Source organism: Xiphophorus maculatus, chromosome 20 (assembly GCF_002775205.1).
Source record: "Xiphophorus maculatus strain JP 163 A chromosome 20, X_maculatus-5.0-male, whole genome shotgun sequence".
In the NCBI taxonomy this organism is placed as follows: domain Eukaryota; kingdom Metazoa; phylum Chordata; class Actinopteri; order Cyprinodontiformes; family Poeciliidae; genus Xiphophorus; species Xiphophorus maculatus.
This window is the reverse complement of record NC_036462.1, coordinates 4,791,415-4,814,771: the sequence shown is the minus strand read 5'-3', so window position 1 is coordinate 4,814,771 and position 23,357 is coordinate 4,791,415. Positions and strand designations below refer to the sequence as shown.

At 40.2% G+C, this 23,357-nt stretch overlaps 1 protein-coding gene across 1 annotated transcript; it reads left to right on the top strand.

Moving 5' to 3' along the window:
- The first annotated feature begins 1,110 nt into the window (after positions 1–1,110).
- Positions 1,111–21,389, top strand: ippk (inositol-pentakisphosphate 2-kinase). The gene is made up of 14 exons (XM_014474336.2): positions 1,111–1,345; positions 8,525–8,584; positions 9,697–9,792; positions 10,533–10,599; positions 10,679–10,797; positions 11,702–11,791; positions 12,454–12,512; positions 12,622–12,694; positions 12,849–13,001; positions 13,080–13,200; positions 14,693–14,828; positions 14,914–15,016; positions 17,510–17,601; positions 18,739–21,389. The coding sequence occupies exons 1-14, from the start codon at positions 1,265–1,267 to the stop codon at positions 18,977–18,979; spliced, it is 1,491 nt and encodes a 496-aa protein (XP_014329822.1). The 5' UTR covers positions 1,111–1,264; the 3' UTR covers positions 18,980–21,389.
- The last annotated feature ends 1,968 nt before the right edge of the window (positions 21,390–23,357 follow it).

The window sequence follows — 23,357 nt, the reverse complement described above, 5'->3', positions numbered from 1 at the left end:
GATAGTCTTAAATTAAATTACCATCTGGGTATATGTGAAAATCTAAAAAAGGAAGAAAGAAACAGAAAGAGACAGACAGAGAGGAGGAAGGGAGAGAGAAAAAAAACTATACATATATATATATATTTCTTGACGAAAACTCATGTAAAGGAAAAACAATACATGTTTATATATACGTTTTCACATATATACACGCGAAATATATGCATCTGTAAAAGGACAAACTAAATATATATTTCTACTTTTATTTTTAATTATGTCAGTTGCATCCATCAAATTCAGAAGGTCGCGCGAGAACAGCACGTTTGAAAAAGTTCCTGTAAGTTCAGATTCATTATCATTACTAATGTCTATTTTAAATGTGTCATCTGAAAGTCGTATAGTGTTGGTATATGAAATTTATGAAGTTATATTTAGAATGACACAAACTCAGATTAAGATTAGGTTTATGTGGTTACCTGCTCATAAAGATATAGAAGGGAACGATATGGCAGATCATTTAGCTAAGATGTCTTTAAAACAAAATAGAATTATGGAAATAGCGTATTGTAAATCGGAAATAAAATCAATTATTAAGAGCAAAATTAAATCTGAATGGCAACAATTGTGGGAGGAAGGAACTAAAGGTTGTAATTTACTTTATATACAAAAGAAAGTAGGGAATATGGAAATAATAGGAGAAAATCGAAAAGAACAAGTAGTAATGACAAGATTGTGGCTCAGACATACGTGATTAAATAAAACTTTACATTTGATAGGTAAACATCCAACAGGTTGTGAGCTTGGTATGGATATGGAAACAGAGTAGAACATGTAATAATTCATTGTGGAAAAATATACAGTAAGTAGAGAGAAGCTAAAACAAGAAATTAGGAAATATGATATAGAGACATTAAAACTTAATAAGATATTAATTAAACATAAAATAGAAAAAACAATTATTAAATTTTTGAAGGAAACAGGATTATATATAAGAATTTAGAAGGGAGATACTCTGGTCCACACTCCAGCATAGTAGATGGCGATAAGACATCCTAACGTTAGATGTCACCCGCCAGTAAAAATCAGAAAGAAGAAGAAGAAAAACAGCACGTCAGAGGCGTGTTCGGAGAGGAACCGGGGGTTCTGAGAGGGACGGACTTTGACAGAACACCGGGTGTCAATCTGTCGGTCCGCCGCTAGCAGCCAGCAGGGTCCGGGCTTTGCACCGTCCTGATTCCTTGTGTGGTGTGTGTCGGGAGTTCGGTCGGCTCTCCGCGGTGTGATGGAACTGGACAGAATGGATGAAAATGACTGGAAATACCACGGAGAAGGAAACAAGAGCCTGGTGGTCTCCCATGTTCAGGTAAATAGGCTAACGGTGCTGAAGTTAGCGTCTGATACGAAGCTTTTTTTTAAAAGGGCTAGTTCACTGTTTAGGGAACCTGGAGCATCCGGTCTGCAACAAAATCCAAAGCAACTAGTTTGACCAAAGCTGAGAAAAGTATCCTGCATTGATTATAGCTTCATCTAAGCAACGTTTACTATCTCAAACTTAATTTTGATTGTTGAAATTTCTATAAAAAGTGATTTCAGAGTCTTCAGAACTGCCTTACATAGAACCTCCAAACTTAAGACTAAGTACATTTGGTCTGGGAATAAATATTGTTTAGAATTTTTCTACACTGCTTGGGAAGTATGAAATTGCTTTAAATTTGATTGAGTCTCGAAAAAGAGAATAATCTTAGAGAATTAAATCTCCAGGTTTAATTCTCTAACACCTGACATAAAAAGCAAAATTCAGAATTACTTTAAGAAAATACTTAAAGTTATTTTCTATATTTCAAACATGAGCTCAGTTATTGTTTAAGTTAACATTGCAGACGTTTTAGTAAACTTGACATTTTAGTCCTTTTTTATGTGTAGCTTTTTCTATGTTGTTCTAATACAAAACTCAGTATTACTAAACATCATGTTACATTGACAGACATAAACCCTCCAATTAAAACTTTAATATTCTTGGAAACTGTATTAAATAGTTGCTGTTGCCTTTTCAGATTTGACATCTACTGTTCCATCTCGAAAACACATCCGTGTTGATTCTGGACTCATGTTTCATGAAAACAAACATACTTAAATTTGTCCTTTTATCATATTTCACAAGTAGATTATATGTTTTATAAATGAGATTTTTTTTGACAGATCATCAGTTCTTATGTTTATGCAAGAATCTGGATTAACTGCAGATTAATTCAGTTCAGGTATTAACTGTTAAAGTATTCACCAAAAACAATTTATGTAATTATCTACATACCAAAAACATACATACCTAAAAAGGACAAAAATAAAACTTTTAATGTTTTATTTTGGTCCTCCAAATAATCTAAAACGAAATTCAGTCCTGGTATGATTTTTCTTTAGTATTTCAGACTTTTGAAAGTTTAGGGTCTTTAAAAGTTGTGGACTAGCCCTTTACGGAAGCTTCGAATCGAAGGCTAACTTCACCCTCGTCCGCTGTAACGGTTGAAGCTAGTTAAGTCATGTAAACAGCTTCTTACAACGGAATAACAACACTTTTATTTATTTTATTACATCACAATCTTGTTTAAATGTGTCAGCGGGCAGATTAATTGAGAGTTTGACGTATTTTAGATTAAAAAACCAAAGTATCGGGGTTGTTGGGAAGCTAAGGGACTTAGCATCAGTGTTTCCATCAGCTGCTGATGGAAATGATTTAATAGGCCTGTTCTTACTTTTATCTGACATTAAAACCGACATTTATTTCCCAATAGAGTGTTTTTATGGTTTGGTTCTTGTGTGTCTGAGCAGTCGGAACCGTTCAGAGACTGACCATGTTGTTGAGCAATAAGCGCAGAAGACTATGAGTCATATCAGAACTGGACCTGAATCATTGGGAACCGGTTTGGTCTGTCTACTGTTGTTCAGATGAAGGACCTTATCACGGTCAGAAGGGTTTAAAAGTTACAGACATGCTCTGGGATTAACTGACAGTTGATGGTGTCTAAATTAAAATAAAAAAAGAAGTGCCTGCTGGTTCTGGCCCATTTGGTTTAGAAGGCGAAGTGAGCTGTTCAGATCCCTCTGTTCCTCTTTTTTTGAACAATGTTTTGCATTTAAACATGTTATGTTTAGTAACCCATTAAACTCTGTAGTAAAATTGGGCTCAGCAGGAATAATAGTCTGCTTTTTACATTTTTCACATCTTTTGTTTCTGAAGTTCAAACAGGTTGAATTGGATCATCTTTAATCCCGCTCTGAAGCTGATTGAAGTTCATTCTGGTTTCAAACAGACACTGCGGTTCTACTTCTGTTTTAACTGACAGGAAATATGTTCCTGCTGAAAGCCTCTAACCGTTGTTGTCTCGAGGAAATGTTTGGGACACGTTCATGAAAACGTGTTCCTAACCTTCGATGCATTCCCTGTCAAACGCACGTATGAGGAAAAGAGAAAAACAAAACATATATTTCTGCTTTATTTTTAATTATGTCAGTTTTGAACCTAGTTTTCAGACAAACATAAAAAAAGAATAAACTACAATTCTATAAATCTCCTTACCAATATAATATCTTCATGTAGCATTTAGCATTCATTATATCTTCTATCATTTATCGGGATAAAAAATTTAACTGTAGTTATAAAATTCAGTTAATTATGTTAATTTTACTACACAGTTTTTGCATTGAGAGTATCAATAAATTTGAAAATATGATTAATTGCGGTTAATGTAATCAGTTTAGTGACACAAATAAAACTTTATGTAACTAGGGGCCAATGAAGCATATTACAATATTTGTGTTTTTGGAGCTATGAATGCTCCATATGCCACCTAAGGTTACCTAAAAAAGTAACAATAAAAAAAGTTCTTATTGTTGCTTTTATCGTTATCACAATAGAATACAAAAATATGATAAACATTAAATTCATAATATTGTTTATGTTCATAAAAATCCCCAAATATCACTGCAACTCATGTGATATGGGCCACTGAGTTTCATGTAACAATGTTGGCAAAATATGTATTTATTAAAAAAAATTTTAATAAAATTCTTTTGCCCCTCTCAACAAACTGGCGCCCTGCTGATGTAATCCCGTTCTACCCTGTGGCCCAACTGGACCCTGTGGTTGTCAGGGGAAACGGTCCTGTGTGCTTTGGATGTTTCTCTCCTGCAGCTCACTTCAGAAAACATCTGAAACATGCAAAGCGTTGTGCCTGAGGACCCAGTGAGGGAACGCTGCTCTAACATGAGCTGCGTTTCTCACGCCTGTTTGAAACCAGGCGGCCATTTGTTTCTAAAACAAATGGACCGACAGCCGGCTGCTTTCATTGAACTCAGACCTGAGGAACCTGACAACTAACATTCTCTGTTTCTGGCTTTAAAAGGCCAGAATTAGACCTTAATTTGCATTTAGTTAGGTGTTCATATATATGGAGGATCAAAACTGACATAAGTAAAAATAAAAGCAGAAATATATTTATTTTTCTTATACATATGTTTCCATCAAGATATATATATATATATATATATATATATATATATATATATATATATATATATATATATATATATATATATATATATATATATATATATTTCGGCTTTTATTTTTAATGATGACAATTTTGGTCCTCCTCTAACCTGTTAGAAGTTAATTAAAAACATTAATAAATAAATTAATAATTATAATAAATGCATAACCACAGTTGAAGAATTGAAGTTAGTTAAAAAAATATGTCGCAAAACATAATAATAGTAAATAAAAACAATCAAATTAAAGAAGTGAAGTTGTAAAGTTTAAAAATATATAAGTAGCAAAGGATAATAACAAAAATTAGTAAATATAAACAATAACATCAAAATAGAAGTAAAGTTATTAACGTAAAAAAAAAACAGAAATAAAATTAAACAAAATAAATGAGTGTATTTGTTAGAAATGTAAAAAGAAATAATAATAATGATGAAATAAAATGATATTAAAAGATGAAATGAAATAAAAGAAGAAGTGGAGTTGTGAAAGTGGGATGTGAGCCCGTTAGGCCCGGGTTTGAAGTTACCACTAGTTCCTGAGAAAGGAAGTTGGGGCCGGGTGGCTCGGTGTGAAACTACGTCCCAGCAGATGGTTTTAGCTTCATATTGGAGAGTTTCTCTGTTTTTGTTTTTTACGCCAGGTGAATCTCACCTGGAGTCAGGTTTCTTTATGCTGTGTTGCTGGTGATTAATGTGAGAACAAGGAGTTCAGGAAGAGAAAGTTTGCGTTTATCTGGATTTACCTGGCTGTCTCTAAACTGATTGGACCTCCAACTATGTTGCTTACTGGTTTCCAGTAGGGTTAAACTGGGATGTTTGTTCTGGGAACATTTTCCTAGCAGGTTTCTGGTGGTGTTGAATCCTCATCCAGCCCCAAGCTGCAGCTCCAGGTTTTCCCATGACACTCCCAGGTGTTGTGAAATCGGGTCTTTGTGTGTAAAACTGGCGTACATGTCAGAACCTGCCTGAGGATCCGCCTGGAAATGCTCCATCACGGCGCTCCGGATGGGATTATATCAGACATGCCTTCTGCTGCTGGTGTTTTTCCACTATGTTTATCACCAACATTTGACCTTATAGACCTGACATGATGAACAAATACCAGACCTTTCACCTGCACGGTTACCTTCAGTTTTCTGACAAACCGCATCTCAATGTATCTGGGTTAACAAACCCTGAGTAGAAGGCAGATACTCTGAGTAAACCTACATACCTGCATATTTTTCGGCAATGGAATTTAGTCCTGGACAATAAGTCAATAACAAGATATATTGCAATAGAAAACACGATCGGTATCAATGGACTCATCACTGAACTTTGATTCAGAACCGCACAGCATCCTGGGAGATGTAGGCAGAGGCTTTATCCGTTCATCCTCTCTCAATCAAGGTTGGTGTGGAATCAACCAACTCACTCACTCTTTGGTTACCTAGCAACAACTCGTTGAGTAACTCTCGCAGCAGCAGTTTCATGTTTTGCCAATGTGCCTCATAACTGCTTAAAAATAAACAACTGCATGTTGTGAAAATTGTGGATAAAACCGGAAAGGTCAGACCATCAGTTTGGCAGATATTTAAAACCAGTAAGCTAATCAATAATTATAAATCAACTGATATAAAACCCTTCTATTGTGATACGTTTTTCAGCCATACTGTCGAATGGAGTTAGACATTTTAATTACACCACAAGGAGAATATCAAAACATATTTAAGAAGAAAAGCTGTTTGCTTAGCATAGCAGGGACTAAGTAAAGGGGTGAGTTTGATTAGCAGACATTTATTTATATACTCAGTGCTATGCCTGTTTAACGTCTAAAAAAAAGCTAAATCAGCTTTCATTTAGTTTGTTGAACTTGGCTAATTGTAAAAATCAACCTCCAAACCGATGCTACCTGTTCTGCCGGATTTGCCTCCTGCACTGCGCTGAGCTCAAAGCTAAGCTGCACTTCAGACCAGGTGGTGGTGGTACCACACTAATAAATTATTTCTTGATCCTCCAGAAAAACAGAAAAATACATAGGAGAGCGGAGAAGTTAGTTAAATGTCTGTAGTTTGGAGCAAAAGTTGTGCCAGACTTTTCGTTGTCCGTCATTTTAACTAACAGTGTCAAAAAAAAATAATGTCATTTATTTTTACCCATAAATTCTTAAAATCCTAATGACATTTAATTGCATTACGCTGTCATTCTATTTAAGCAGCTTTCTACAAGCTGAACAGATAATCCACCTCCTGCTACCATCAAGCTGAAATCATGACATTTTTTCTCCTGTTTTTAGCGTTTATCATCTGGGTTGTGCGACTGATGGGAGCGGAACGGTGTCGCATTTATCGTGTATTTCAATGCTCATCAAATGCGAAACAATCTGTATTTCTCCATTTATGATTTGCCTTAAAAAGAAGAGCTGTTCTAAATAAAATAAATTTGTTTTCATAAGTTATTGTGTGACGTATAAGTACCAACTTGTTGACGTGGCATTGGTGTCAGCAAGTACCTAAACTCAAGCACTGTTCACATCTGGTTGGTGTTTTTAAAAAACAAATGAGGAAGTCAAAGCTGTGATGAAAAGGAACAACGCAGCTGAGCTGCTAACCTGTCAGCAGGTTAGGACATTATTCTGTGCTAAGACTTAATTATGTATTCAAGTCACGCAGGATGCTGTTACCCAGAGGGCAGTTTTTGTTGGAAAAATGCCTAAAACTCTCTGGCTGGGCTGATTTCCTTGTTATGTTTGAAATAAAATATTATAATGGGATTTTTAAAATTGTTCAAATGGTGACAAAGACCAATAGTGACTGACCGTCTACAGCGGACATCATCAGTCCAGAGTAACTTAACCCTTTGGGAGGCTGCTGTCCATGGTGCTGGACAGTCAGGCTCTCTCTGTTAAACTTTATGATTTATTAACAATAATGATCTTTATTGTCCACAAATGCATGTGGAAATTTGCCTTTGGCTTCGCATGGTGGTGAAAAATATTACAAAATAAAAAGTATCACAGCAGAATCACAAACCAGCAATGGACACAATATCACGTCTGAATAACGGTCAACAACTCAGGAACATTATTGCTTTTAGGATGAATGAGTTCTTATAGATGTTCTTGGTTGCACTTATTGTTTTATAACACTAAATTACCCAAATAGGAAATGACTCAGTCACTCAAAATTTGTTGAGCCTCTTTTTCTTGTTTGTTAATTATTTTGTTGTGTTTTTCAGTAACTGTTAAGTTTCTAATCCTGGTGAGTGACAACAAATAAGGGACATTGCTCCTGATAGTCCGGTAGATTTGGTTTGATTTGGGACCAAAGGTGCAACATCTGCTCCATTTCCAGCTGCTGTGGTTCTCTTTCTCTCTGCTCTGAGTCAAATCAGCCAAACCCTTTGAGCAACCTCTTCCCCTCCTCGCCTGCGGAGGCGCTGCATCAAATGCAGAAATTGGAGTGGCGTCAGATTTTAGCGGTAGGAGGATTTTTTTTTTTCCCACGACTCATTTCTTCTTCTAGCTCTAGGCTAGCACATTTGTCTTGGTTGTCTTCTTACTCAGAATGCCTTGCACTGTAGTCCACTTCCTGCTTTTGGTCCAGTTGGTGCTCAAATATGCATTCAAATCAAATCAAAGTTCACTTCAACCAAACCCAGAGCTTGAATTTGTTTAGAGGCATCAGTCACAAGTTAGAGTCCCGGCCCTATGACCTTTGCCCCCTGACCTTTGTCAATCTCTCCCACCCCACTTTCCTGTCTGACAACTGTCAAATAAAGGCCACTAGAGCTGACAAAACCCAAATCAGCCCGGCTCAACATCCAGAAACAGAACCCAACCAGAACCAGATCAGTACTGTCTTCTTTCTGCTGCAGGGAGGCTGAAAGATTATCTGTAGTAAAATAAATCAGGCTCATTGCGTTTAGAAGAACGGTTCTGCTGCTTCAGGCTGGTTCTGCTGATGAGAGTCGGACTCTTATGTTTGAATCCTAACTGGACTTCTCTCTGTTCCTGCAGCACTGCAGAGTTTTACGTCTCCTCAAGTATCCAGCAGAAGACTCCGAGAACCCTCCTCAGGTAAAGCTGCTGTTTGTTCTTCTGATCAGAACCACTTTGTTCTGGAAAGTTCTGATTTGTTCATGTTGTTCCAAAATGCTAGATCTGTCTCTGTTGTACAGATCAGAATCAGAACAAACTTCTCTGGTTTCATGTCAGAATCAACAAAATATTTCTGTTAGCTAAAAGCCTCAAACATAAGAGAAAATGTCAGAGATTATTTTATTCTGAAGTTTACATACAAAATGATTACTGTTTCATTAACTAATGAGGGAAAGCCTAGAGGATGATGTCACGGCTTTGGAAACTTCTGATTGGTTAACTGAGACATATAAGTTATTGGAGACTCACCTCCAGTTTCTAGATGCTTGAAAGAGCCTCATTCATCTGTTCAAAGTATGATAGCAAAGAAAGACATGATGCGAATGTCCAACCATCATACCGATCAGGAAGAGACTGGTTCTGATCCAAAATGGGCTGCTCAGCGAGTAAGAAGCCATTACTCCAAAAGAAACATAAGAAAACAGTTTGCTGATGACCTCCCTTCATGCAAAATTGACACTTTTAATGCAACCTTGCATTAAAATGGTCATTATTTACCAAAAAGCACTTCTTGACAAAAATAATAGATATTCATAGAGTCCTTCATGTTGATAATATAAGATCTTTTATTTGTCATTATGTATCAAGAACTTAACAAAACTGGAGATGACTTGAGTTTTTTCACTCTTTTGCACATTCCTTCAAATAAAGTGACACCAAAATTTTTTACGATAAATAATAAACTATATGATGAATGCCCATCCCTGGCTCGCTGGTTCTGACTGTGTTCTGACCCGCAGAACCAGAACATTCAGTTGAAACGGAAACAGTTTTCAGTTCCAGTTTCTCTGCCGCTGCATCTGCAGTTCAGTGTTTCTTCTTCTTCTTATCCTTTATTTGCATGAAGCCCGGCGCTGATTTTACTTTCATCAGACCTCATTTCCCTTCATTATCCTTCTCATGTTCTGCCGGACCCGCCTGGTGTCGGCTGGAGCGCCGTTTGCGGGTGAGGTCACCGGGGGACAGGTGGCTCTGCCCCCTGGTGGACGGTTTGACGCCAGTGCTGACAGCAGGCTCTTGTTGTGTTGCAGACGGCGGAGCAGGCCTTCAGGCAGATCCAGAACATCGTGGACTTCACCTCCAATGTCATAAGCTGCCTGCTGGGGGAAAAGTTTGTCCACAGTGGGGTACTACGCACAATTTTTACAAATCTTCAATTATATTAAAAAAAAGAAAAGACATAAAAAGCCTCTAATTTCACAGTGAAAACTGATTTAACTGTCATTATTTTTGGAAGAGTCCACAGAGTCCTGTTTAGATAACTTTTGTTAGATAACTTTTGTTATCAAACAGATAACAAAAGTTATCTGTTTAGAGAGACAGAGCAGATCATCCGGCTGGTTATGGTTCAGATCTGTGGGTGTGTTCAAGGTGGGGCACAGGGGCCATTTGTGGTCCGTGGGCTGATTTTCTGCAGCCCCTTGTAAGCAGTTAGAAAATGTGCATATTTGATTTTCCTGAGCCAGGAGGGTCAAAAATGCATCATCTATTGTGTTTAATCTGGTAATATTACGACTTTATCCTCCTAATATTACTTTTTCTTCTCCTAAAATTACAACTTTATTCTCTTAGATTTATGACTTTATTCTCCTAAAATTATGATTTTATTCTTAAAGTTACGACTTTATTCTGGCAATATTATGATTTTACTCTGTTAATTTAAAGATATATCCTAGTCTTGGCCTAATACTCTGTTGTATTTTTGACCATTGAGGCTTTCAGCCTGAATAATTTTGACTCACATGGTAAAAAGTTTGTACACCCTGACTGGAGACATCAAGCTGCTCAGTGATGCTGCAAATCAGATTTATGTGGAAGTTCAGTTTGATGTTGAACTTGAAGTGTTGTGTCTTTATTTGGTCTGCAGGAAGTGGTCAGACTGCCGCTGGAGTTCGTTCGACAGTTATCCATCAAGATTCAGCATCAGAGGCCAGGTGAGACCTCAGAACCCGACGGGGGCCCGTTTGGACCCTGATCAGGAATCTGAACCCGCACTCTGTGTTTCTGTTTCAGCGTGGCGCTGTGATAAAGTCATGGACATCTACAGCGGCTGCGCTCTGTGTCTGCCCAACCTGACGTCTCCGACCCTTCACCAGCCCACGCCGACCCCGCCCCTCTGCATCGAGATCAAGGTGCGACTCGCCGCCATGCTTCCCTCAGAGTGACGCTCTGTGGGTCGGAGCGTCATTCAGCAGCTAAACAGAAACAAAACTTAAGTTATTATCTTTGGACGAACGATCTAGAGTCATCTTAAGTTATTACAGCTGGAAACCAGCAATCAGGCTGACCTCTGACCTGAACCTTCAGAGCCACATAAAGACTGTTCCAAAGTTGGCCTTCTATCACCTGAAGAACATTTCCAGGATCAGAGGACGAATGTCTCAGCATTAGGGAAACTCATCCAGGTGTTTATCTTTAGTCACATTGATTACTGCAGCAGCGTCTTCACAGGTCTGACTAAAATGTCAGTCCTTCAGCTGCAGCTGATCCAGAACGCTGCTGCTGGTGTTCTGACTAAAACCAGGAACATAGAGCATATCACCCAGTTCTAAAGTCCTTCTACTTACAGACTTTAAAATACTGTTAGTAGGGCGTGCCGTGGTGGCGTAGTGGTTAGCGCGACCCATATTTGGAGGCTTGAGTCCTCGACGCGGCCGTCACGGGTTCGACTCCTGGACCTGACAATATTTGCCGCATGTCTTCCTCCCTCTCCTTCCCAGTTTCCTGTCAGCCCACTGTTATATAAGGGACACTAGAGCCCACAAAAGACCCCCTGGAGGGGTAAAAAAAATACTGTTAGTAGTTTATAAGCTACTGAATGGCTTTAATATCTGCTGCTGTTGGGTCAACCTTCCAGACCTCTCAGGTCTTCTGGTTCTGGTTCTGCTCTACTGCTGACACTTGACTAAATTTAATGCTTCATTTGTTGACTGTATGTTGTTTTTATGACTTAGTATTTTTGTGTTTTTTTGATGTAAAGCACTTTGAACTGACAAAATGGGCTCTACAAATAAATTTGATTGATTCTGTTTTCAGCCTAAATGTGGCTTCCTGCCGTCCCCCAAACACGTCAGCAAGGACATCAAGACCAGAGTGTGTCGTTACTGCATGCACCAGCACTACAAGGTAGAGCCTGCAGGACACACACACACCCCGACACACACACAGACAGACACACACACACTCTGATGTTTGATCCGCCTCGGCCTGTGGTGAATCAACGCCTCTGTTCTGAGACATGCAGAATGCAAAGCTGTATCACTCTGATCTAAAAACAAAAGCTGCTCTGTTTGTTTCTGAGCTGGTTCCTCTGAGGAAAGCTCCAGAAGAATGGAAACATGTTTCTCCTGTCAGATGGAGAACGTCCTCAGATCATCTTTCATTCTGCTCTGATGGATAGAAAATCCCCCTGACTGAAGTCAGACAGGTTTTACTGCGTCGTCCTCAATAAACCACAAGACCTGTGCTGAAAGGATGCTGAAATCTAGTGGTAAAGATGCAAATAACAACCAGCTGAGCATCAGAACATTTTAATCTGATGTTGAAGATAAAATGACTGAGTTTAGTTTAAAAGGTTTATTAGAGTTAAAAACAAAAGAAGAAGCAATTATCCACTTATCAGAGTTCTGAAAAAATGAAAAACTAAATAATGTCCAGGAGCCCAGGACAGATGTTTCAGCTAAAGAGCAGAGCAGAACCAGGTCACTGGACCAGTAGGACCAGTTAGAGTTCTGTTCTGGTTCTGGTTTCTCACCAGCATCTCTGCTGTTTTGGTCTCACCTGTTCAGGTGGCCAACGGGAAGTGGAAGAGACGCAGCCTGTACTGTCCCCTGGACCTGTTCTCAGGGTGAGTTCACTGACGATGCATTCGCTGTCCCATGGGTTTTCAGGGAACCGTCCCGTCTTTTTGTTCTGCATTCTGTCGCAGTCTGATTTCTTCTTCTTCTTTTGTGCAGAAACAAACAGAGAATGCACTTCGCCATCAGACACCTGATAGAAGAACCTCAGAATAACCTCAAAGTATTTAAGGTATGAAGCCAAACTTTGTTCCTCTGATGTTCCTGGTCCTTCGTGTTTTAATAAATCATGTTTTAAGCTGTTTTCTTCTATTGTTTCCAGCTAACTTTACTGATTGTGTTTTGTTTTTATTCCAACTGGACTAACAGCTGGTTCTGGGTTTCAGGGTGGTCAGTGTATCTACAGCAGTAAGGAGGGTAGTGACGAGTCGCCTGACACAAACTCTCTGCTGCATCACCTCAGACCTTACTTCCTGCGTGGAAACAACCGCGTCAACGGTCACGTGACCACCAAAGCCGTCCTAAACGACTTCATACAGGTGAAGCAGCGGTCCAGTATGGCTCTGCCTGAAGCTGCTGGTGTTGGTCTGCATTAACAGCTGGGTTTGTGTCTGAAGGTCTTGGGGAACGCCCTGCTGAGCGCCGCAGGAGGAGATGGAGGTCAGGTGACCGACAGGACAGGAGAGGGGCGGAGCTTCTGCGAGGCCAGTCTGTTTAACAAGGAGCGGATTCGCCACGGTCAGTTTGTTCTCAAACATCATCAGAACTTGTTCCTTTAAAGCTGCAGAGTGTAACATTTCTAAAAAAATATTTTTTACATATTTGTTAAATTTATCTCCTCCACCCCCCTACTTACCATCTGAACAAATGCACCAAAACCAACCAATCAGAGCCCAGAGGCGGGTCTTAGCGTTGTCAATCATCCTTAAGAAGCAATTCACTGCTACAGGAAAATTGTTTATCCACCGTCATCGGTGGCCATGCTAACTAGTCCTTAGCATTCACAACAGGTCATGCTAGCTGCAGAGAATGAGCAGCGCTGCACAACATTGTGATTGACAGCCTTAGACTGTCAATCAGAGTCTCCAGGCTCTGATTGGTTGTTTCTAGTTGGCACTGGGAGAACTGGGAGAAGGCAGAGGAGTCTGATTTTATCACATATTATCTGTTTCATACGATAAATTACTAAAAAATAATTTATTTATTAAAGTCACAGACTGCAGCTTCAAGCAGATTATTTTTATTGTTTTGGTTTTTCTGAACTTTAAATTTTAAACAGAATCAATATGATCACAAGATAAAATCAACATTGATCAAACCAACAGTTAACATAGGAAACAATGTGTGATCTGTAAGAGTTGATGCATACATTTCAGAAATGCATTATATGGGTCAGCGTTGCCATGGCAATACGTGGAGGCACCTGTTATTTTTCATCTCTGATCTTCTGTCAAGATTATGGCAGAGCAAAGCTCAGCGTTAACCCAAACGATATGCATATCAAAACATGCAGCTCAGACTTGAGATGTGTGCATTCACTTCTACCAGCGTTTTGAGTTACCATGGTGATGTAAACAGCCAATAATGCTCCCAAAATGTCTAACAGGAATGGATTTAGTCTGGTAGCGAGGCGATCATCAGGGCTTTGCTGTGTCATCTTGCTTTCACCTAGAAGCAAAGTTTTACTTTTTATTTGTAGAGAAATCTGTGTTCTGTTCAAAGGTGAAGGTGAATTTTCTTTATCTGCTGTGGATTTTCCAAATTTATTATTAAAGCAACACAAACGTACCTGTCAGAATGGAAACAACAGAGTGGAAGAAGAGTTTGGGTTTTTTTGACAGGGAATCCAGTTTTTTAACACGCAGTTAGTAACAGTTATGTTAAATAATTTATTATTAATGAAATAATTTATGAAGTTAGTTTCTTTAGTTAATTGGGGCACCATCAGATTACCTGGAATCACTAGGTAAACATGTTAGTATAGACCTAATGCACATTGGGACTAGCTCAACCACAAAACCTTTGGTTCTGGTCCGAGCCGTTTCAAACAGGAGTTTAGTTCAGATTTTAGTTTGGTTCTTCCAAAGGTTTTGGTTCTGCAGCATCTTTCAGGTCCTGATGTTACAGATAAAACAGAGGAGCAGACTTTCTGATGAAATTCTCTGGAACTGGACCTGAAACCAGAACCATTTCCAGGTTGATTTAATGAACCTGTCTCTCTGTGATGCAGGATCTCAAGGTTTACCCACCAACAACATTTTGTCCAGAATCCTTCAGACTCAAATGTTGGACTCGTTGGACATCGAAGGACTTTATCCTCTGTACTGCCGAGTGGAGCAACACCTGCAGGACTTCCCCAAGGACAGGTAGAACCCGGCCAACCAGAACCAGAAGGAAAACCTGTCCCTACAGATAGACCTGGACTCTTACATCTCTGTCTGTCTGCATCAGGACCGGCCTCCAGATAGACGGACCGTACGACCAGAACTTCTTGGAGAAAGTGCAGAAATGTTTGATGGAGGACGACGACTCTGTGGAGTACGCTGCTGCTAAGGTCAGATGGTTACCAGTTCTCCCAGTAACACAGACACACTGGAACAATTTACTCTTTATTTTCACACTTGAAGCCAACTTCCAGTTTTGCTCTTTAAACAAAGATGAACAACAATGTTCTAAACCCAGAATGTTTCCATGATGATGAGAAGCAGAGATGAAGTCAGACAGAAACTCTTTATTGATGCTGGACAGATTTTAAGTGTCAAACACTCCAGCACTAACAGTTTTATCCTCCAGATCAATGTTCTAGGTTTTTCTATAGATTTTCTCCAAACCACAGGAGAAACTAAATGCGAAACTAAATGCTTTCATTCAACTAAAGATCTGCTGAGACGATAGAATGAAAACCTCAGAGTTTTTTTCTGCAGTGTTTATTGGTCTGCTCTGATCGATAAGATTTTATTAAGGAATATTGTAATTATAATGTTTATTATGATGATTCTTCCATCAAATAAACTGGGTTTTTGGAGAACATGCTTGAACACTCACCAAACATGACGGTCACATCAGGCCTGCGTGAAATTTACGTATTTTAAGGTCATTGCAAAACTCGCAATAGAAATGGCTCAACAGCGCCACCTGGCAACATTCAAAACACCCTGCGTATTGACCTTAGTTGTAGAGGCATGAACATCACAACACTTCTACAATTTCCCAAGATGTACAGAGATGTCTCTGACAGCCATGTTTTACACCCAACACAGAGAAAATACTGAAGATTATCCTGTTTCATCCTGTTTGTGATCTCAGACTGAAACTGTATTCACTAACTGTTGATAATCACACATAATGTGTGCCTACAGGAAGTACTCGCCAATCCTTCGACCTACAAGACCCGACCTGTCTTAAAGCCAAACTTTTAAGACATGCTGCTGGACTCGAATTGAGTCTATTTGGAAGATTTGTCAAATGCGCCCCCTAGTGGACGGGAGCGGGAAAGTGTTTATGATAGGTGGTGGTAGCCATGGGGCCGGAGCGGCGCAGAGCTGCTGTATGAAGTTGCTTGCAGCTTTAATTTGAACTTAAGTTCTTCATACTGAGAACATCAGAGCTGCTGTTTCATCATTCAGATATTCATTTGCAGGATTTTTACTATATTATCAGTGGAGATGAATGGAAGCATCTTGTCGTTCTGTCGTTCTCTGTCAGAGAACGACAGCTCTCCTCCGTCCCAGTCCAGATTCACTCTGACCCTCTGGAGTCTTTTCTGGACAGAAAGGAATATGAGAGGAGCTGATGGAGTACATGCTGAGTATTTACTTTCATATAACCCGATACCCAACCAGCCAAATGCTCTGTCTCCATTCCTCTGGACAGACTCTGCTGACACACCAAGTTCCCAGTCTTCATTGTGTCCAACCTCAACATCCCAGCTGTGGTTCCCTGAATTAAAACCCTCAGAGCTCAGAACAGAACGCCACAAGTCATTAAACCTCTCTGGATTATAAGGAAGCTGTTCCTCTCCATAAATCAAGCCGGTCAGATCTTCAGACAGTTGGAGTCCTGGATTAGCAGTGTTTGGGTCCAGAACCAGAGGAGTGTAGGTCACCATGGTCTTCATGTTGCCCAGAGGTTTGGCCTGGTCTATGAGAGCTCCTGAGGTCAGCACCAGGTTACAGGGAGGATCTTTGGTGAACGATGTGGTCTTACAAACTGGACACTCTCTTGCTGGTTTCTCTCTCCACCAGTTCTTCAGACATTCCTTACAGAAGCTGTGGCTACATGACAGAACAACCGGATCCGTAAAGACGTCCTGACAGACCGGGCAGCAGAGATCCTCCTCTGATCTGGAAGCCATTTTGTCTCTGAGTGAAGCTGAAAACACAGAAGGTCCAGTCAGTCACGGCTCCCTCCCTCCTCTACTAACTTCCCTCAAAGTGACTCTGAGTGTTCTTGGTCCAACTCACCTCCAGTGTGAGCAGCTTGAAGCAGCAGAGTCTCTCTGCACAAACCAAAAGTCACAAGATGCTTCCTGCTTTGGTTCAGGTGTGTCAGGTGGTAGGCGGAGCTTAAATCTGATGAACTTGTGATGTTCCTTGTATTTGAGGCGTGCTTCACTCCAGAGTCTAGAATTCAACCTTTGATCAGAGCAGAAACTGCAATAAAGACAGTAGAATAAACTGATTTGTCATCTTGCTTCTCATTTAGGAATAATCAGCTGACCTCAGCAAAGTTCACATCTAAAGTAACATTGTTTTTTTCTGCTTAAGGTTCTATTTAGTTTTTAGATCGGTGGCCGGTTTTAGTTTCTGATAAATAACCGATGACACCATCAACCTGCTGTTCAATCTTGTAAAAATTAGTAAGAACCAATTGGTTTTATGTCCTAGTTAATAAAGTAACTTAATCACATTTGTAAGTCATCAGTACTTAGACCCACTCTGTCTGTTCCTGAAGTAAAACTCAGACACTCAGGATACAGATAGTTTTTCTCAGGTTTTCTGTTGCTTTTCAGTCAGTTTTAATCCAGTTCTGTTATTTTTCTCTGCAGGTCCATCAGTACCGGATCGCCATGACAGCTAAGGACTGCTCCATCATGGTTACACTGGTTCCCAGTAGTGAGGAAGAGGACGATGATGAAGAGTAAGACCTTAGTCTGTCTGTTAAATCAAAGCTGAGGCGTTTAGTCTGTAGCCTGAATGTTCTCTGATTTATTCATTCTAATGATGAAGATTGATCTGAGTGATTTTATTCATTCACAGAATGAACACAAACTTATGTCCAACACAACTGGTCTTTAGCTACTGGAATACAGATAGTTTAGTTGATTAGGAGTGCAACAATTCAGTTCAGTGCTTTAGTGTCACGATTCAATTTTTTTTTTTAATACACATAAAACAATTTTGTCCACGACTTGGCATGAAAGCTAAAGTTATTCCAAACGGCAGATCTGAATGATGATGGTGGAGGAGCTTCCATATCAGGTATAGTAGAGGCAGTAGCCATGTTGCAGCTAGTTAGCCTCTCACTAGCCTGAATGCTCAGTGGATCTGCGCTCGATAATGCAGCCTAGGTGGAGTAGTTGAACCCAGAGCCATTGAGCCTTCAACACAGAGCGCATCTTCTTGATCAAATAATTTTTAAAAATTTGTATAGTGCTTACCGAACCAAGAGCATTGTACTGAACTGTTCATAACAGATATAAGTATTGTTGCACCTCAAGTAAAACACATCTATATTTATTTTTATATAGACCCGTTGCAGAACCGGGTCTATATAATAGCAAGGGAGATGGAAGTTAGTCAGTTATGCTAAAAAAAAAAGGTCAGTTATGCTAGCTTTACTCTGACCACTTTAACATATGAAGGTTCTGTTCGTGTTTCGATTGAGTAAAAAAAAAAAACCAGACCAACTCAGACTGATCAGTAGAGCAGGTGTTTAAATGAGCTAATCAACCACCACTGTGATAGTTTAGCTACTGCTGCGGCAAATTAGCCACCACAGCGATCTCTTATTAATAATCGCAAAATAAACAGCATGGAAACATAAAACTGCAACGTGTGTTTTTGTACCGTAGCCGACTCAGACGGCGAGAAAAAAGAAAATAGTTTTGGGTTGTTTATCAGGGCTTTTCTGCGTTACTTTTCCTTCGCTGTGGCGCACTGCACTAAATTATTAATTCCTACATCTCCCGGTTTCATTTATAACGGTTTTACCGCGTTGTGGTGGCTATAGACGGCAAGTTAAAGCATCGTCATTAACCCTCCTCTTCCTCCACAGCCTCTCCTCCCAGAAGCGTCTCAGGGACTTCAGACCTCAGGCCTTCTCCTCCTCCGTCTCCGTCCTGGATCTAGACCCCAAGCCGCTGGACAGCGTCCCCCGCCAGCTGCGTCTGGACCAGAAGATCGTCTCCTGTTACCTGAGGACGGGCGGTACCTTGCCCAACAGCTCCCTGCCGCCGCTGCCCAGCATCCTGGCAGCGGAGAGGGAGGAGCGGGCGCTGCGTTTCCAGGCTGTGTGAACGGACCGGTTCTGAGGTCAACAGATCACCGCCCAGAGAGCAGTTCGACCGGAACCCAGCACCGGTTCTGTCTTACTTAACCACAAACTCGCAGCTTCACTCTGACCTCTCCTGAAGCTGTTGTCATAGCAACGGGCTCTGATGCTCTGAGGTCGTCATCATCAAACACTGTCAGCAGGCGTCTGCTGAAACACTTTAAAAGGTCAAATTAAAGGGTCTGTTGACCCCGACCAGAACCAGCAGAACCTCCTGGGTCGGTTGATTCTGGTCGGTGTATCCGGGCTCCAACAGAGCTGGGACAGAACCTCTGATGTTTCCACTGATAACAGGAAGGAATTTACTGTCAGGCAGCAACAGGACAGCCTTTTACTGGGTCCAGCTTCGGGTTGAGCCAGAACCTCCCAGCGACTGAGGAGAGCGGGTTTGGTTCTGTTTGTGCCGTACCGGACCGGACCGCTCACTAGAGCCAGAACAGATTTCAGTCTGTACGTTAAACAAACAGCAGCATTCAAAGGTTCTGATCCGGTCCCTGTTCTTTCCTCTTATCCGGTTCCTTCCTCTCTCTGTTCTGGTTCTGCAAGTCTTCCAGACGATTCTTTTGGACTTTGGCTGATATTCAGTCCTTTTCAGTCCAACAGAACCTGGAGGACCTTATGGAGGTTCTGGAGAACCGCTGATCCAAACAGAGAAGAAGTAGTGAGGAAATGAGGACCGTTTGGATATCAGAAGGTTCTGAGGTCCGATTTCTGGACTGAAAGCTGCTCCAGAGTCCAACCGAACCCCTTCAGAATCGTTCTAGAACTCAGAGCGTTCGGCTGACCTGGACTCTGCTGTGAAGGTCCGATCTGACCTCTGACCTGCTGGTTTCTGTTCCAAACATGGCTGGTGCCGGTTCTGGAGGACGGTGATGGTGCGTTTGTTGAGGAAGCTAACTCTGTTACAGGTTGCGTTCCCCTGCAGCCCGACCCGTTGGGTTCTGCTGGACCGCCGGCAGCGGCTTCAGAGAAACCGCTGACCTGTGACCTCGGCCCCTGTCGAAGGCGCTCTCTTTTTGCCAATCAGTAGCAGTGTGTCCTCACTGGAAACGCTCACTGATCACTGGATGTGCCCTGTCTGAACGGTGCCGCAGACTGGAAACGTTCCAGTTCAACTGGGAGGATTTTCAGGTTACAGCTCATAAACTGTACAATGTTGATAAAGTCGATCTGATGATGAAGCTGAGACGCTCCAAAGGTTTACAAACTCCTGTGAACATATCCACTTCCTGTGAGGCAAAAGCCGACTTTATTCACCTTTAATGTGACGTTTATCCTGAAAGACTCACCTGGAACACAAACTAACTGCTTAGTGGGGAAAACAGAACCAATAAATCTGTAACAACCCAGTCAAGTTTACACACCCTCCAACTAGCAGGTTCTGGTCCAGTTCTAGCATTCGGGTGAATCTGATGAACCTGAAGTAAAGTTCAGCTGGGATCTTCCTCACATCTGCTCATGTTCCACAGGGTCTGACGGTTTAAAGGTATCAGTCAGGAGAAGGGCACAGCACACTGATCTGCTAGAAAACTGAAGGATTTTATTTTCCATCATCTCCGAGACACCAAACATCCAGTCAGAACATTTAATGAATGATTTTATGGGAGGAAAATTACATAGTTTTAGAACGGCCTAGTTAAAGTCCAGACTGAAAATCAATGAGCTGAAGAGGCAAGTGAAGAATAGACTGGAGAACTTTTATAAAGCAGGCAGAATGACTCCCTGAAACCAAGACGGTTATGTTGAGGATGTGAAAACGTATTCATGCAGGTTTTCCAGGATAAATGTCACATTAAATGTTTCCAGAACTTTCACCGCTCGACGTCTCGCCACTACAGGAAGTGACTTTAACAGGGGTGTGAAAACTTTACAGCCCTGCTTTTAGAAAAGATGACTATTTCTGAAAACTAACAAACGATGATAGCAAAGGGGAACGTTCAGGTTGTTTAATACAAAAAGAAAAAATAAATGTTAAAAATAAATGACATATGAACAGTTTTAGTGAGATTTTTATGTTAAGAAATTAAAAAATATTTTAAACGTTCAGAAAATTGGATAAAAATGTGAAATCTGAAGATTTTTAGTTACATTTAGCTTCAGTTTCCTGTTGAAATTGTTAAAAATCTGAGCTGGAACCTGATTGGCCGGCTGCCTGAGCGCCTCCATTCGCTGAGGGTCATAGGTCATCAGCTCTGCGATTCCTGCAGACTGGAAATCAAAGCAACAGAAATTCTGAGGATGTAAAGGCCAAACAGCTGTCTGGTGTTTTCTACTGAAATCATTTTATTTTTGTAGATTTGAACCAACAAGCTCCGCTGGTTCTGCCGTCACAGTCACGCTCTTTGTATCAGAATAAACATTTGTACCGGACCGAACCGAACCCTGGTCTGTCTGCTCTCTGTGTGTTTGTCTGGTTCAGGGTCAGCAGCGCCCCCTGCACGCTGACTGGGGAACTGCTGTATATAAACCGCTTCACTAAGGTCAAATTTTCAGATTTCTATGTTTAATCTTGAGCAGAGTTGGGTTGTGACCGGTTACAATTACTTGAGTAAAAAAATGCACTTTGAGTTTTTTCCACTTTTTATTTGAGTAAAATGTCTGAATTTTCCAGCCACTTTGAGTAACTTCACTGACTAAAGAACAAATATGTTTTAACCAAAAATTCACCAGGTACAGACACATGCAGCTTTTGTTAAAGTTTCATAATTTTTTTATTGAGAGAAATTGCTTTAGAAAACATTTATTTTGCCGGATTATTTTTTGTTACATATATGGATTATTTTCATTTTCGTAATTAAAATATCAAAAGTTCCACTTAACTTTATATTTTGGTCCATCTGATTATGTAATATGTTAAATATTAAATGATTAATAATTTGAGCAGTTACTTGGGATTTGAGTAGGACTTTACCAGATACTATTTTACTCTGGAGTCATTTTTTGGGTGGATACGTTTTACTTTTACTTAAGATTACCACTACTTCAACACATGTTTACTCAAGTACAATTTCTGGATACTCTGTCCACTTCTGATTAAAACACAACCGTTCTTGCATGTTTGTGTTACCCCGCACAGCCGTTTTGGAAATGTGGCATCAAGCGTTTCTTTCCCGTTTTCACCAGATTTCCGATTGTAAAGTAGTTTACTGCCCCCTATCTTTCAGGAGAATACTGCAACAATCTGCGCGTCAAGCATAAACTAACGCTTCCTGTCAAAAGAGCAACTGTAACTCAGCCTTTAATCTGAAGACGCTGATCTCATTAGAATCATCGATGATCCATGATGTTTGCTCCAATCTGATCCACCCTTCAGCAGCAAAGCAGTGGAGGTCAGGGGTCAAACAAAGAGAAGACAGAATGGATAATGAATGTTGATACTTTATTATAAACACTTTTTTGTGTGTGTTTGATTTCTGGATGGAAGCTATCCTCCACCCCATGTAAAATATGCTACAGCTGCACAGATTGATTTTATTTACTGACCTGCTCATACAGCAGTGCTGTAATCATACCATTTCACAGGTAGGCAGTAGACACTGCAAGTTCTATTTTTGTCAGCAGGTGGGATTTTAGTTACATTCACTTAATTACATTTACTTGAGTAACTTTTTCTGAGGAAAAAATACTTTTAGGAGTATTTTTAGGAGGAGTACGCTATACTTTATTATTTGAGTTATTTTATTATGAAGTATTGCTACTCTTACTTGAGTAAAATTTCGGGATTCTCAATCCACTGAGTAAATTCACTGAATGAAGAACAAACATGTTTTAACCAAAATTTCAACAGATACAGACACAAACGGGTGTTCTAACTATCTGTGCTACCCATAAACCTGCCCTACCCTAACACAACACGCTGTAGTTTTCGGTTTGTAAACATGACGACAGCAGTTGTCATGTTTAGTGTAAAACAGCAGTTTTAGACGCGTAGCACAAATAGAAAGATATGGCTATCTATCTGTGCTACGGTAGGAAAATCTGACGAGGTAGCACCGATAGAACACCGGATCGCCATGACAGCTAATCAATCAATCATCAAATCAAATTGTATTTGTATAGCACATTTCAGCAGCAAGGCATTTCAAAGTGCTTTACATCATAACAAACACACACACAAAAAACACAAAGTCATGCAACATAGACTCAAGAATCAATACATAACATTAAGTCAAATGCCATCATTAAATTCGTAGTTGATTAAGTTTCAAATGCAATTCTAAGCAGGTGGATTTTTAGTCAAGATATAAAGGAAGTCAGTGTTTCAGTTGTTTTACAGTTTTCTGGAAGTTTGTTCCAAGTTTGTGGTGCATAGATGCTGAATACTGCTTCTCCTCATTTGGTTC